This window comes from Streptopelia decaocto (genome assembly GCF_964273445.1).
Source record: "Streptopelia decaocto genome assembly, chromosome: 2".
Lineage (NCBI taxonomy): Eukaryota > Metazoa > Chordata > Aves > Columbiformes > Columbidae > Streptopelia > Streptopelia decaocto.
In genome coordinates, this window is record NC_138655.1 from 19,918,982 (window position 1) to 19,936,458 (window position 17,477).

The 17,477-nt window shown below is 35.8% G+C and overlaps 1 protein-coding gene across 2 annotated transcripts in view; it reads left to right on the plus strand.

Moving 5' to 3' along the window:
* Positions 1–17,477, plus strand: part of ANGPT1 (angiopoietin 1) — a 157,321-nt gene that overhangs the window by 107,362 nt on the left and 32,482 nt on the right. For both annotated transcript variants that reach the window (XM_082045109.1, XM_082045108.1), the window contains exon 7: positions 14,048–14,214. In XM_082045109.1, the coding sequence (XP_081901235.1) occupies positions 14,048–14,214 (167 nt within the window). The remainder of the gene's footprint in view (positions 1–14,047; positions 14,215–17,477) is intronic.

Consider the following 17,477-nt stretch of genomic DNA (forward strand, 5'->3'; position numbering starts at 1 on the left):
TGGATGCTTTGTGGATTACTGGAATATGTGACAATGCCTGAGCTTCAAGGCAAGGACACCACAAACTTAATTCCCTCATTGTTAAGAGAGGGTGTTCAGTGTCTATTGGATCACACACCCTCTCCTTCCTGACACACCTACCTCGTGTTTCTTCCAATGGAATCCAAGTAGTGTGCGGAGGCACACAATGGTAATCAGTCTTAATTGGATTGGTTGAATTTAATGCATGTTTTCTCAGCCCATAGTTAGATACAGCTTCCCAAATTTGCTAAGACATTCTTGTTGTGCTTGTATCTCACTAGGGCCCCAAATCTAACAGCAATAAATAATATCATATTAATATAATAACAGTAATAATAGCTCTTTGGGGATTCTTGTAGTTTCAGTGCATTTAGTTCTTATTGGAAAATAATCTGGAATACTGTTGGAGTTATTCTAGCTATAAGCTATAAGTACTGACTGCTGGTTTTTGAGCTGGACAGGGACTAAGGCCACCAGCTGGTGGTACTGCTAGTGCCCCTACAAGTTCTTGACTGTTTCAGTTTTAGGAGGCCATTGCCCATGTCCTCTGACTCTAAGCTGAGACTGTTACAGCAGTTAGCTTGGAAAGGGAGCACGTGGAGTATTCTCTGCAGAGGTGAGTGACAGCACTGCTGAGTTACATGAGTCACTTGTCACCAGCTCACCCTGCAGACAAACTTTGAGGCAATCATTGTCTTTGACTCAGTTTCATGCTGTTGTCTTCTGCTTACATGGAAGTACTTTAATTCCTCTTCTATATATTTTCCAGACACCAGCACAGGAAACAGGTTAAGAGAGACACAAAGTAGCCATAAATCTTTTGGAAGTCAGAAAAAAACAGCTGCATCCATACATAAATTGCCACAGAGTCAGTGATATTACAGTAATAGCGGTACTAACTTTTCCCTTGTGTTCCTTTCTTTCCATTTCCATTGGTGTCCAATGTCTACTCTGGAAAATAAAGTTACACTTTCTTTGGTATTTAAAACAAATACAAAACCTTTTATGGAGATTTATTGTGAGTACAAGATTGCTGTAATTTTTGCTTTTTCTTCTAAGAATTCATTTCTGATTATGATATCTCTTGAACCACTTCAGTTTTGTACACTTGATACTAATTGGAAGAAATTCAGAGGAAGGCCTGTAAGTTCATCCTTCCATCCTTTTCTTATCAGTATCTTATGCATCTGTGCTTTCACATTTTGCTATGGATGTTCCCTTATACTATTTGTTGCCTATCAGAAAAATCTGAAGTGGATCAACAAAGAATTTCTTTAACAACAGCAGCTAAGGTCACCCTAAAGCAGGCTTCAACCATTTTTCATATTTCCTTGCCTGAGGATGGAATGTAAAACACTACTAGAGTTTTGACCTCTAGAAGGACAATATCATTGAAAAAAAAAAAAAAAAATTCTTATCATCTGCAAACCTGAGATGCTTTTAGAAGGGGGGTTTCCACAAGTTTACTTTCTAATACACAGTTTCTGGCATTTATTAGGCAGTCATTAGCAATAGTCAAATCCAAGCAAATGATTAGCTCATGTGCTAACTTGGCTATCAAGACTTCTTGCTCAAATTCAGTTCTCGGATGAATGCACCTTTCCCAGCGACTGTCTACATTTTTGTCAAATTAGGCGATGGAGTGTTGGATTCCCTATTCTCTAGCATTTTAGCATGTCTAGTTTAATAGTTCTCATGAATTTCATAGAAGTAATTCCACACTCAATAGCCCAGCATTCACTACCAGAATCCTAGGGGGGTTCCTTGGAGGATCAAGTCTGTTGGGGGAATCCTCAGACTTTTAAAATTATTTTCTTGCTTTCTGCAACTAGAGAAAGACTCTCAATAGGTATTTGGAATTTCGTGCTTTCGCCAGTCCACAACAATCTTGTTCCTATCCATTTTTTTTTCCTTCATGTTGGTTTTAATTGTACTACATGTCTTTATTGCTACAGTATTGTTATTTTCTTTCCCATGATGAAAGAAAGCTATAACATTTTTAATAATTTGTAATGTCATTATCTAGATTAGGATCACTTGTACATATTAGACTCACAGCCTCCTATCTTTCTGTCCAGAATCTGCTTTTTCTTTTGGTTCTTTGAGGCAAGACTGAAGTTCAGCAGTAAAATCTACATCCTCTTAATGTCATGTTCCTGATTAACATTTAAGAGTACAACACCAGTTCAGTGTTTAAAATAAGTCAGCTACCACCTTCTCTCAGAAATCACCACTGGCATCCGTGTGTGCTTGAAAAGCACATCTACAAAACCACTTCAATTTCTGTTGGTGTTTCTTCTTTTTCTTTTCTCCTTAGAGCCATTGGGTCAAATTGATGGCTAGCTCCATAGTGCCAATATAGTATGATGCCAGAGAAGGATAATTTATAGTCTTCCATGGCTTAAATTCTGCAGCACACTGAGAGCCAGGCTACAGAGATTATTATCAGAACTTCCGCAGGAAGTATTTCTGGATGCAGTTCTAGTGGGTATTTGCATTATGTTATCTGGAATAATCTGAGATTCCTCTGAGCCTCAGTAAATTATAACTAGTATAACAAGTCTGGTGATCCATGTCCATGTCTTCTGCTTACCTAAAAGATAGCTGAACACCTCTTCAGACTGAAAGTGTTTGATCTTCTAGGCATGATGTTTTTTACTCTTTTCAGTATACTTCCTATGGTTCACCTCTATGAGTAAGTTCTAGATTGGACATAGATGCCATCCGTTACCTGGAAGACCTACTTTGTGGTAATCACGTTTTCACCTCACCAGTCCTTGCAAGTCCTACAGACTGTAAGTTGTATATTTGGGCACCTAGGTCTACCTACATTATTCATTACAAGATCTACTGTTCCAACAAAGATTTTATTTCTTAGTGCCATCTTTCAGTTCATTCTGAAAACTTCCAGATGTTACTTACATTTAATATTTATTTGCAAAGTGTCCAGCTCCTGTTTTAGAATGTGGTCTCCTAATTCCTTCTATGGTTTCCATGTGTTTTAAGTCTTATTTTAATTTCTCTTGTGAAAGTTTCCATTCCAGTTTTCGGTTTTGTTATCATTCCTTCTGCCCACCTTTCCTGTCTCTAAACTATAACTTTTTTTAATATTCCATATTTCTTCAGTAGCAGTATTAACTTGCACTTTTTTTTTCTTCATTTTTGAAATAAGTCCTCAGCAAAATTAACATTGTGTTTGACCTGAGCAAAGAGGGAAAAACTCAATCTGTTGTCCCTTTTGGAACATTGATTGATGATGGATATTTCTCTGATGCAGTTTTGTCCATTTACAAATACTGTGCAGATTCTTTTTTCTCCCTAAACACTTGAAGAATCAAACAACTACAGACAGAGCTCCAACCCCTTCCAGTCACATTAGATTACTATGTTCCTCACTTTATTTTTCAAGCTGACTGTGTAAAAAGTAATGTACAAGGCACATTTTTAAATTGTTTGTGTAAGCTTCATGATTCTTGTTCCAGTGGAAAACAACTTTAGATGTGTTTTTCTTTTAAACAAAAATTACATAAACCATATGGCTTGGCTGAATGTTCTTGACAGAAAAAATAAATTTGCTCATAATTTGAATACTCCTATTGTGGAAACAATATCTTTCATAACTCTTGATTTTGTTAAAGCAAGCTATTCCTAATTAATTGAAATCCTTTTCTGCATTATGAATGTTTAAATAAGTTATGCATTGGCGTGGCCACAGAATCTTCACACTTCTTGCATTCACAGTAGTCTGATGTTGTTGGGACATTTGTCATATTCCTATGTTCTTTAAAAGTGAATTCAAATGCTATCAACAGCTCTGAACATGGTAACTACACTTTCTGGGACTATTCCACATTAAATGAGTTTGTCAAAAGCTCTTTTTTTTTTCCATCTTCATTCATGTTTTTTTTCTGTTTAGAATAAATAAAAGACGTTGCTGGGAGCTAAAAAGTTTATTCCACAGAAAGCACACGATGCAGCTCCCTGATTCCATGGGATGTCAAGTATCGAAATGGCTGTTGAAACGAACTTCACCAAACTTTGGTTTGGGAGATCTAGAAAGATGCTGCTGTTGTTCACAGCAATTAAAGCAATCAGCTTTTCAGATAAAGAGTTGTAATTTTATCAGGAATTCCAAATTACAAAACCTTTATCATCATGTGGAAAAATGTACAAACACATGCTAGCTAGAATCCTATCTACCAACAGGCCTGTGGTTTTATGACAGTAAGAGGTTTCCTTCTTTGATTGTGGCTTGAGCTATATTGAAGTAATCTATTTTTTGATCATGAACAGTAATTCAAAGAAGTATAAACAAAGGAAAAAATATTACACTTAATGTACATATGGTCAGATACATAAACCTTGGAAATCTGATTGTTGATTGATCTCACACAGACATAGATTTTCATTTTCACTGTTATTACTCCCAAATTGTTTGGCTATTAGGGATCACCCCAAAGATTACAGCTGCTCCTGATAATTGGATTTTATAATAAGAATCCAGATCTTCCTTCCAACAGGAGTTTTTGTGTTTTCCTGTTTTGGACAGGAGGGATCCAGTGGATGGAGATCCTACTCCTACTTGACTCAGTTCCTTCTTTCTTAATTCCTAGGCCACACCTGTACCAGCACACTGAACAGGGCCACGGCCCGTGTGTAAACACAGTCTTGTGACACAGGATCCTCGTCACTAAATTTTATTGGAGTTCTGGTCTGACTCAAATAACATTTCACAAATAATGTGCAAACAGTTAGGGGTAACAGGCCATTCCCAAATGGCAGTTTGCACAGGGCTGCCTTGTTTTCGGAGCTGAGCATCTTTTACTGTTAGCACATGAGTTATTCTGGTTCGCTTTCCTCTGCTTAGCAGAGAGCTAAGGGATATTCAGAGCACTCTTCCCAGCTGCTCCTTCCCCCTGTGGCTTAGTGATACAGTTTTGAGGGGAAGAATTGTTGCTTCAAAGAACATGGGGGACCATTTTGAAGTTTGCCTGGGAATAAAAGAATACAGAAAGTTTTGTGGAAGGAGAAGAGTTTTCATAACACTATCTGTTTTATAGTCACCCATCTAGCTAGCTAGCTGGAGGTATATCCCATAATTCCTTCTGCAGAAACAGCTTCATGTTCTTTCCCTGATTATAGTGTTAAGAATTTCATAAAGTGCCCTGCAATATCAGCATGGTCCTTCCAGCAAAAATGAAGGATTAGAGGATAGAATGGACCTGTGAGAAAGGCAAGAACTAGGAAATGCGTGTCCTTGGAAAAAACTGAAGGCAAGTTGCTTTTGTACCATGGACAAACAAGACGGGTTGGGAGGAGTGGTGGTGTTGAATTATTAGGTTGCATGAATAAGCTCATGAAAATGAATTATGGGTACAAGAGGGTAAAAAGGTACACTTCAGACATGAATAATTTTGTAACCTGTAGTCACAAATGCATTTCTTATGATAGAACACTTCAAAGTCATGAGTTTTAAGTTAGTTACGTCTGAAAAAAATCATTTACTTCAAGTGACTGAGATAGATGACATGGAAGCCATTTGTTTCTTTCAAACATTTACCAAGTAATTTGGATATAAGGAAATGATATTCGGTAACTGGAATGTGTATCAAGATATTATGTGAGTACCGCCTTTCATGCAGACCCACTCTTCTGTGATAAAGAGTGACATGTCACACTAGTTTAATAAAAGTCACATCTGAATGCAACTATTACTCAGATAATTCTCACTTTCATCGCTGTTATAAAAAGAGCCAGCATGTTCTCAGCTTCTCCTGAGGTCTAAATCCAGTAGTGGAGATAGACATGATATCAAAGTGGTGAGAGACCATATTCAGTTTTATGAAAACATGCTCATGAAACTATTCTGGTTCAGACCAAGGTTTAATCTACAGTTGCATTTCAACAGTATGATCTAAGGGAGCAAGAATGAAACAATATTTTTTTGAGGGGGCTTTGTATCACTGGTTTGGGCACCAGAGAAGATATTACCACACAAGGAAGCATCTTCATTTTGAGGAATACTTTTAGATGTAAAGTTAAACACAGTTTTGTGTTGGAGTACAGTTGTGTTTAAACTGTGTTATACTCAGCACAGTCTTTTCTATGCAAAAGTTACTGTATAACATCAGTTTCAAGTGTTGTGTTGACACATGGCTATGTGTTTGTGCCTACTTTGCCACCCGTGCTTCAATTTAACACCATTAATAGATACTGATAAGACTTGTGGTATTTCAAAGGTTACTAATATAAGCATGTAATATATTATTTACATGTTAAACTTAATAAATTTTATGTAATGATATCACGATTCAGCTTAATTATGCTAGCAGCCTGTATTAGAATATCATGAAAAATATTAGTGTTATTAAAGGAACTTTCTAACCAAAAGGTGGAGATGCTATTTTATAAAAGTCTGCTGAGATTTTGAGAGGTTGCTTTTTTAAATTAGTGATGTGAATGTTCAGTAGAGTTGTAGTAGTGATCCTCCCAAATAAGAATTGTGTGCTCTTATCATGGAATAGCTTTCCCTTCAGGGAGGAGCATCTGCTGCCTGATCTGTTCCATTTGAGACTCACTGCAGCATCCTTTCACTTTGGGGCTTATGTCAAATTCCTACTCTAGGTTTTTAATTCTGTTGTCAGTCATCTTTTATTCTTTTTCAGCTACTTAGTGTAGTGACTGAGCCCAAGCAAGAAAGAGTAACTCATAAGTCTGATGCTTGAGATATTTAGATGGATTACGGGGCTGAGATTCAAGTTCCTGCTCAAACTCATAAACAGACTGTTGGTCTTTCCTGTCACATATGTGTTCCTAGTTATGTGCATCTGTGTTATTTAGCATGAATCTCTGTCTTCTGAAAAAAAGAATTAAATCCTACCTCCAAAAATTCTTTCATTTTGCCTGAAGTGAACAAAAGTAAACAAAACAGAAAGTCCCTTACGCTTGCAATTCATGTTTCTTAGAATATAAAAATTGAGTTTTCTTTTCTTTAAAACACACCCACCTCCCTGGTATGCACTTAATAGGAACTACACTGAGTGTCTGTATATTCCCAGGATTCACTTGTGAAGAAGATGGTTTGGAAGAGAGGGTCTCAATGTAATTTTTAGTTAAATAGTAAGGAAGTGAGATTGAAATCCAGGCCTGTATATGGGCCACTGTAGGAAAGTGACCTGCCTGGGGGCCCCTGCATAATCAGAGGTAACATTTCTGTAAGGTGTGCACCTCAATCCTGGATTCTGTCACTGTGATTCTTCCTCATCAGCAACTCTGCTACTACTGATGCTGTGTGTGTTTGAGAAAGAAAAAGGAAAAAATGAACCTAACTTGTGTATGTCTACTAATATATTTGGTCTAGAATGAAGTGCAACAGCCTGAATTGCTGCAGGGTATGGCCAAGGTTTTGAGACACATTTTTCAAATTTGGAATGATTATATGGAAATTTAGTTCTTTGTTTAAACTGACAATAACTTAGTTTTTGTTTTACTCTTTGCAGAAGGTACCTCTGGCTTCAATTGAAACATATTTTTTAATCTTGACACCAAATATTTGTTAGCTTTTCATAGAAATTATTTTGAATATTTGGTGTTCTTTTCCCATATTCTTTTAAGTTAACATTGTTTAACACATTTTTTTTTCTCTGATGAAATTGAAGTCATTTCTATAGACCACATCTTTATTTCAAATAATGCAATGAATACTTCAATGTGATGGAAATACAGAAGTATACTGACCTTTATAGAAATGATAGTCTTAAACAAAATCTATTCCACATTCTCAGCTAAGGCAAATGGAGCTGAGTATTCTTTATGGCTTCTGGGAAGAAAATGCTGCTGTAAAACACTGAATTATTATCTGCTTTATTCAGTGAACTGTCTAACAGGAGATGAACCCATAGGATATATTGACTGTGTCTGGTTTCAATTTTGTTTTGTCTATAAAAAGTCAAAGCTTCCTATGAGCATTATCAGACAAAATAAATAAAGTAAGAGAGATAATTGTTTAATGAACTTGAAGTAACATGATTCAAACAGAATACCCCCACAGATTTTGCCAAGGCTAATAAAACTCTTTTGCACCGTACTTATTATTTTTGAATAAGTATCAACTTTGTAAATTCTTAAGGTCATTTTTAAAACCAATATTGAATTCTGTTTCTTTGTACTCATGACTGTGTTAGGTTTTGACTCTGTGAATCAACCTGCAATTGGAAATGAGGTGATGTAGAACCTGGATGTCATTTAGAGTAAATATTATAAAATCATGTACTTTTGTTTGTGATTCCTGGTTCTAAGTACTTTAATGCATACAAAAGAACAACAAATTACTATTTTTTTTGCATAACAGTTAGGCACTATGTCAGAATTTACACAATTTATTGTGTAGTTATAGGCACAGAGAATCAGAAAACTCCTTTGCTTCATCCTACTATATAAATAGGATTAAAACTGTCCATAAGGTTCTACACTGTATCATTTCTTTGCTCTGAAAACAAGTGTTACTGTGTCTACAAGAATAATCTATTCTAAATGCAGTACAAAATGTCATCTGCTTATTCCTTGATAAAAAACTTATGTTACTAATTGTCTTTTTAACAGACTTATTTCAGATCAAACTTTGTCAAAATATTACCTTAATGCAATTTTCAGCAGTAAAAATATAAATGTTTTCTGTTTGTGAACAATATAATGAAACATTAAAATAATCTGTGCTAGGTGAGTGCAAAGATTTGTATATCCTGTCTATGGCTAGTAGTGAACAGTTAAGAAAACATATTATGATGATGCAAGCATATTTCCATGCTATATTATCCTAATTTCCATAGAGTGCTAATAGGGAAAATGTAGAAGACTTCTGAAAACTTTTGGAAACTTCTCACTTTTCCCTATTACATTAAGCACTCTTTTGGGAACCTTCTTATTTGCCAGTCATCTCAAAATGTTATGCAATTTTTAAGCAAATCCAAATGAATAATTTTGAAATAAAATATAAAGTTTAAAGAATTAATCCCTTTACTTGAAAACATATAATTAACAAAATACAGAAAGCTAATAAAAACATTGTTTCTCTTAGTCATTTAAAATGCAATTTTGGAACAGTGCTTATGACCCACTGGGTTTCAGAGGGATTTAAAATCTAGTTAACTACAAACACATTCATGAAAGACAGGTGTTCCTTTTCCTAGTAGGCTGATAGCTGAGGATGACTTGGATCACCTCATGTACTTCCTTGAGTTTAAGTACAAAATTTTAACACAAATAATTCTGGAAGCATTTGCTATAGCAATATGAACATGAAAAACAATGAGTATGTTGACAGAGTATATATGTACTGGGAAACAAATACATTTAACAACAGCTATGCATCTGGAACAGATGACTCCTAATGTTAATTTTTAAAATTTAAAGCTATAATCTAAGGCATTCTCAAAATCAAACTCCTTGTCCATTCAAAATGATAAGCAGGATCTAAAGTAAGGTCAAAAGCATCTTATCACTGCTGTTAACTAAAATGCTAGAATTTCATTACTGAATTTTCATTACTGAACAATTACTGCATTATCTCATGAACAGCAAAATTAATGAGGTCTGCTTTTCTGGGGATTTTTGTCTGTGTCCTACACAGAAGTCCCGTTCTTATGATAAATAATGTCCTGAATCCCAATTATTTTCAAAGATTCTCTGTGGCATTAGCTTGAGTTCCTCTTTTATGTCCCTCAAATCTCTCCCAGGTGTCTAAGGGTCCTCCGGGGCAATGCATGCTCAGCAACTGAGCTTGGCTGACTGGTCTGTGCCCACTTCAGCATTCCTCCCAGTGGCAACTCATCCCAAGCAACTCTTCTCCTGAAACCTTGTTGAACTTCAAGTTTGTGTGTTTTCTATCCCAACCTCGAAAGTTTTCAAAAGTATTGCACAGAAATAGAGGACAGGTGGAATAACCATTACACGAGCCTGATTCCTGAAGTTTTCTGGCTGAAGGAAACAAAAAATAGATTTTGTATTCAAAGATAAAACTCTGAAATGTACTTTGAAGTCTAAAGATCTTGAAGGAAAACCAAAAGAATGTGGCTCAATCATTTCTTTTGCCAGCCCCAGTGTTGGGAGTGGAAACAAAAAGTTAAATCACATTTTTCAGGGTTTATTTGGCTAATAATGTGTCATTCTCTTCTTACATATCTTGCCAAAGTAGTAGTGCTCTAGTAGCAGTGACAGTCTAAATAAGATGTAAACAAGGAAAGCTGTGTAGGAATTAAGTTAGCCAAAGTATCTGGAAAAAAACAGCAAGCATGTAAGTCTTTCTTTAGGTCTGAAACAGAGGCAGTAAACTGCAGACTAAATACAGGTTGGAAACAGTTGAGTTTGGCATAATAAAATTATCCTTGAAGAAACAGTTCCCAACTCTGTACTTAACAGAAATGTACTGCTCCTCTCTGGTTTAGATCTATGAAAGCTTTGAGTGCCTGTTTGTTCGTTTGTTTCTTTCTTCCAACCATATTATGTGTTCAATACAATACACTTCTCCTTAGGAACATTCCTTGCTTCAGAGATATGTTTTATATTCCACTTACTTCCTTGGTTTTCTTTTCATAAGGGCAAAGAGTTTGTTTAACAAGAAGTTGCTCCTGACAAGAAAAAAAGAAAAATCTTTCTTAGTCTATGCATTTCTAATCTGAGTTTCAGTATTGTACCTCCTTATAATAGGATTCAGTTTTTCGTACCTAATGTGGTGGCTTTCCTCATATTTTTTCATATTCATTTTTATATTCCTTCTGTTCCCTTTTGCTGCAGCTTCATTTCCTCTGGTCAGGAGAGCAAACCACTTAGTGATAGATTTTCACCTTAGTGTAATAACACGTGAAAAGGGAGAAGGAAGTGTAAATGCGAATAAGAAAAATTATTATTATTTCAGAATAACTATATATAGTGTCTGGAGTTTATATAGAACACATATGGGAACATATAATGTTTAAAAAGCCACATGTATTACATCCTGAATAGGCTGTAATCTAAGTAAGATAAGACAAATATAATTCAATAGTGCCACAGTTCAAAGGGGAGTCCCCTCAGCTTGCCAGCACTGGGAAAAAGGGAGAAAGGATTTCCTGAAAATCTTATTTTAAAGGGAGAGAGAGATAAGATAATAATAATATATCTTCTGTGAATTAGAAATCATATACTCTGCAAAGGAACTTACTTTCGATGATATGTAAACACCTATGCTACAGTTCTGCCTTCTGGATTTTAAGGAGACCAACTGCTTGTTAGGTAGTTACCACAAAGCATACTGTCCCGTCCTCTAAGGCAAGTGGCAATGACCACTGGCGAGAGAGGACGTCAGAGACAAACCACTGACTGTTCTGGTGTGACACTGCCAAAGCTGCCAGAACAGGAGAAACTGTGTGTGACAGTCACAGGGCAGAGAGTAAAGGCAAGGAGATAGAAAGGATAAAGGGAACAGGTTGAAAACAGTGAAAGCTGTAGACAGGGTTTATGCAGGGGAGGAACAAGCTTTTGTATTTTAGGAAGTGTGTATGAAGTCGAATATGCATGTGAATGCAATCAAAGCAGCACGTGAGAGATACAGAGATACACCATGGGAAACCTTGAGCAGCAGTAAGACTGCTGTGGTCAAAGCAAGAAATCACCAGCATTAGCTACAACTAGTACTTACAGAAACTTATGTAGCTAAACATCTACTTGAGATAAAGGGTATAATGAAATTATATGCAGGAAAGGAGAAGCCAGCTAATAGCATCCTCCCATATTTCAGTCTGAGTCTTCTCCAGAACTCACCACGGACCACCAAATTTCAGTTCTTGCAGACTAAACGCTTTGTCCCTGGGTATCACTTGATGATCTTGAAGCCAAAAGGCAGACATGCTTATTCAAAACAGAAAGTAGTGTACTCAGCACAGTGTAGCCAAACATGGCATATCTTCTTAGCCTCTAGTATCAGTGACCACCAAATATCTGCTCAGGCAGGCTAGTTAAAACAACTCCTGAGTAGAGTGTAAGAACAGCAACAACAAAATCCCCGTTTTCCTTTTTTTGATCCTATCATAAACTTTTAAGGTTCTACATTTTTTAAATGAAGTTTCTTTAAAAGTTTGCAGGTGGTATACCTCTGCATTGCGAGTGAAGTGTTGGCTGCGGTGCAGCTTCACTCAGCTGCTGCACAGCCTCTGGGGAGACAGGATTCCATCCTCAATAGACGCAACTAGTCAGGGCTGGAGCAGCAATGCAATAAAAAACAAAAGAGAAAGGGTTTTAATTTCACTCTTTCCATCTCACATTAAGAGTGACTGAAATGTCATAAAGAGAAGACTGATTTCTTGCCAATGTGTCTCACAGATGCATCTCCCATTACTTGAATTCTAGTCCCAAGGAAGTGTCTTAATTTTAGCCCTCTTTGAAAAATATGTGCTTTCTGGAAATGTTCAAACTTATTCTTGAAACTTACACTGGCTCAATCAATGGCAGATCACAGAGTTTAGTTCATGATCAGAGACTGAGAGCAAATGTTGTCTGTTAAATACCATGATGGAGAGTGCAAAGGGAAAGTAGCTTCTTGTAATGAATGACAAAAGAAAATACTTGAGATTGGATGCACACTAATCTATTCCAAAACCAGAATTGTTTCATTGTTTATTTCTTTCCTCCATGCGGCAGGTGAACCTTAGTAACAGAGGGTGATTTTTTGATCATAGGCAAGAAAATCATCCAATCTTTTATTTAATTTGATCAGGAAATTTTCACAAGGGTCTTCTAAAACACTCCCAGCACTGCAAGCAAATAAGGAGATTTCCAGTTCCCATATTTCCTAGCTTAAGAAATATGTGTAAGCATAGTCACGTTGAAATAGTTCTTCACAAGTAAAGATTACAGTTTAAAATAATTTTTATTGTTTAAAAAGAACAAAATTGGAGCTAAGAGTTCTCAGGTATGAACTAATACTTTATAAAGAAAAATCATTTTAATATATAGTAAATTAAATTAATTACATTAAATAAAACCTTTAATGCAATAAAATATTCACTAACATTTAAATAATTTTAAAATCTGGAAGAACCACCCAAATACAGATCTAGGAATACAGTTTGAAAACTGGTTATACTTTTATTATTATTTTTCCATGTCTGAAAACTGTTTTGTTTACTTAACTGGAAATAAGATCATTTGAATATATGAAATGTGAGGAGAGTTAGGTACCTTAAATACTCTACTGCTGTTTATTTTTCATTCTTAGAAAATAAAATTACAATGCCCTCTGCTGTGCTTTGGATAGTCTATAGGAATATTCTTAACTCCTTAAGTTAAAGATTTCAAAGCATCAAAGCATCTATAGATATCTTATTTCACCCCAGCAGGGTAAGAAAAAATAACTTTGTAGCAGCAAAAATGTTAGCCAATTTGAACTTTAGTGGACCAAGAATGAAGTAAACCAATGTTATAACTAATGATCACTCACAGACACTGTCCTGTCCAGTAGGTATTATATACAGAAGAGGATTTTAAACTAAAAGCCTCCCTCCTTCAGTTGTGACATTTTTTAGACATTATAACATGAGCTATCATCCACAGCTAACATGAATTCAATGTATAATCTAGGCTAATGTAAACTCTTTTTAACCCTTCCTAGTGTGTAGCAGAATTCTGCTTTGACTTAATTGTCTTAATGATCACTGTGATCAACACCATATGAAATGTATTATACATTATGACTATGTCCAGTATTCTTATGGATGGATATGCAAATACAGCACCATACCATTCATATTGTGCAATTGGAAAGTGGTTTTCAACTGACAACCTCAACTGTCCTGTCAAATATCAGTTGAACCGCATGACACTCCTATGTGGTATGTTTTAATAGATTCATTTTAGTGATAGTCAAACCAGATCACAGAAAGCTATGACCAGTAATTAGAATGTATAGGTAAAATATAGTGATGGTTTTATTAATATATCGTGATTCTACCAATTACAATAATTACATCTAGTTATTTTGCCAACTTTTTTCTAGGGTTTTGGTAGTCCATCAGGTGAACATTGGCTGGGAAATGAATTTATCTTTGCAATAACAAGTCAGAGGCAATATTCTCTAAGAATTGAATTAATGGACTGGGAAGGAAACCGAGCATATTCACAGTATGACAGATTTCACATAGGAAATGAAAAGCAGAATTACAGGTAAGACTCTATTGAAATTCTTTTGACTCTGCTCAGTGGTAAGTATTTTTCATTGTTTGGATGTTAAATATGAGATAAATGTGATATTTATTTTCATTGAAAGTGAATAAAGAGGGTAAAAATAAAAAACTGATTTCTCATTGTTGGAAGGTTAGAGTAAAAATAATATATCTGAGATAAGGGATGATCTATTAATTATTCTGGCAGGCAGAAATGTCCTAAAATATTTGTTACCACACATCTAGTTAGCATAAGACTTAGGAGAGAAACCAATGTATTGTAAAACCAAACATTTAAGTCACATTTAAGTGAGAGAAATTTGCTCTTTTTGCTGATAGGATTCTGCCCAGGTGGGACACAAAGTAGTGCCCATGTCCCCTGTTGTCCCTCCAGCTCTGATGGACACTGTGATCTCAGACTACTTCAGGTGCTAAATACCAACCAGGACAAGGGCACGAGCCTAAAAAATTGTGTACCGTTGCCTATGTACATCGAAGTGATTGCCCTTCTCCTGGCACGGTTCAAGCCTGATCCAAGTAGTGCTTTCCCAGGCAATTCCTGAACACAACTGTGGGATCCCATGGAACAGGGACTTTTACCAATACACACTGTGGGCAAGTAAATGTTAATTTTTTGGGGGAAAAAGTCTAGCTGTACAGACATGAATAGTGGTATACAACTAACTTTGAAGACCAAAGAGCAAGCCCTAGCACAAGATTTAAACTTTATCCAAATTTTAATATATTCTTTGTCATCTGTAATAAATTTTGCCTCAAAGAAAGAGTCTTTAAAGGACTTGGTCACAGAATTTGCTTCTCTGCCTTGGCTGATAACAGAGGCACTTGGAGATTTCTTAAGTAGATTAGGTTTAATATGTTGATGGACAGCAGAGTAGCCCTGGAAAATCATCCTGAATCAGCCTAAGTCTCCAGGATGTCTATATGAAAAGAGAAATATATAGGAAAGTAAAGTAAACCTACTTTCATTAGAAGAAAGGGAAATCTTTTGGCAATATAAACCATATTTTATGAACATGGAAATATTGTGAAAACTGATCCATTAAAATTCTTCTTGCTGAAAAAGAAAAACAAAAAAGATATGTTTCAAAAGTGTGTGTATTAAATCAGAAAGGGTGTACCGGCCTTAAAAAGTACAATATTGAGTAACAGGGATAAATTATATTATCCATGTTCAAGTCACTTTCCACAAAAATTAGAAGGAATTTGACTTGAGACTAATGAATGCAATTTTGATTCCTGCTGTACTTCATAGTCCAATTAAAGGCCAGAATGAGCTACACTCATGCTGTCTGTGTGGTCTCCTTACAGTAAAACTGAAGTTCCTCTGTCCAGAGGACAGAGAATTGGTTCCATTCACATTATACTGAAGTGAACAGAGAGGGAAACATGAAGAGGTAAAAAGGTTCTGTCTTTGTTGGCCCTGTGCGTTTCAGATTAATTTCTTGATTATTTTTTACTCAAACATAACTGAATATTTAAAGAAAATAACTGAGTAGTACAGTGACAGTTCTGGAAATAATGAAGTGTAAACCACATGCAAATCTAAAGTCTTTTTCATGCTTCACAAACACACTAGTGCCTAGTTCAGAAAGATGTATGTTCAACAGACATTTTGGAAAAAAAAATGTTATGTTCTCTTAGGAATTATTACAAGAATGCATCTTATGACATAAAAACTCTTTATTTTGCTTGCCAGCATCACTATCTGTGATAGAAGCGACTCCAGAAGGCAGGCCAAGTAAAAGCCTGATTATTGAGTTCTAAACAGCTGGCCCCCCTTCAGAGAATGCTGTTTTCTCTTTATCTGAGGAGCTGCCATTAAGAATTTAAATGATTCCTCTGAAGTTGAAAACCACAGTTCCCAACCTCCTGCTTGCAGGGCCTTTCCTTCACCACTGTCAGGCATTTGCCATGTTTGCATTCAGTACCTCAAACATACAACACCATACCTTTTCAAAGCTTCAGTTGCCATTCATTTGAAATAGTTTTGCCAAACAAACTAACAGCTTGTTTTGGAAGTTGTTAGGATTTTATGCGAGTGACCCACATTAAATGTTGTTTCTTCAACAGTTCGCAAAAATAAGTAATTGCAGGTTGATCACACCCTGCATTAGTTTCAAATAATACAATTTCACTAAGAAATAATAACCGGTAAAAAGACAAGTTTTCAAGCTGGCCTAAGCTTCAGATATCTGATATATCCAAAATAGAGAAAGGGTATAGAAATAAAAGGTAAAGCTCAAGAAGTGGAATAACTTCCATTTATGCTATGACAATATCTTGTACATTAGGAAGACACAAAAAAAAATAAGGTTCCAGGTTTCACCTTTGAATACAGTAAATTTAAAAAAGAGAAAAAATCAAACACCATGAAGTGACAAAATGTGTCTGAGAAAATATGGAAAATAATTTTTATCCTGTTTTTCCAAAATCCAGCTCCAACATTATGCAAAGTACAATTCAGTCTGGATAACTCCCAACTGGTGATTTCAGAAGGGTTCTGTTTTTCCTCTGGGCTGTTTGTGTTGTCTTTACTACTTTTTATTAGCCTAAAGAATCTATGGTTAAAAAGAGTAATGCTGAACACATGTATGTTAAAAATATGCTTGTTTCTCTTTCAAAATGAGACAGCTCCAAAAGGCTTTCTGGGAATGCAGAATAAAACCTATTTATCCCAGATGATGACTGCATAGAAGAAAGCTGAGATGAGAAGGTGGATACTGATGCAGTAAATGTAAAATGATAAATGATAATTGAAAGAGGAAAATCAGTGTTGCACCACATGTAAAACCTTCAATAGCATGGAAGTATCTAACATCCTTAGGCTTCTTATCTACACTAAATTACAACACAGAGGGCTGCCTCTAAATAAGATTAAAACTATCTCTGCCAGTCTCTTTGCAAGTCTTATACTGTGGCAAGTAAAATCTCCAGAGTAAGAAGAGTCAGATCTTGCAAACCCCATTTAGTGCAGTGTTTCTTAATTTAAGTCAAATTAATTATTTATAGAACTCCAAAAATATAAGTTGAAAGAGACTACCAAAAGACACATGGCCTCTTGTCATTTCCTATGCAGACTCTACCTAGTGCACTCTTGGTAGTCTGTTGACATTATTTGATGTTCTTAGGAGCTGTACAGATATGACATACTGCTACTCTGACCTGTGTCCTCAGGCCTTCCAGAACTAGCCAGGAAAGTTAACCACATGTTGGAATTTCAGGCACCATATTTCATAATCCCAC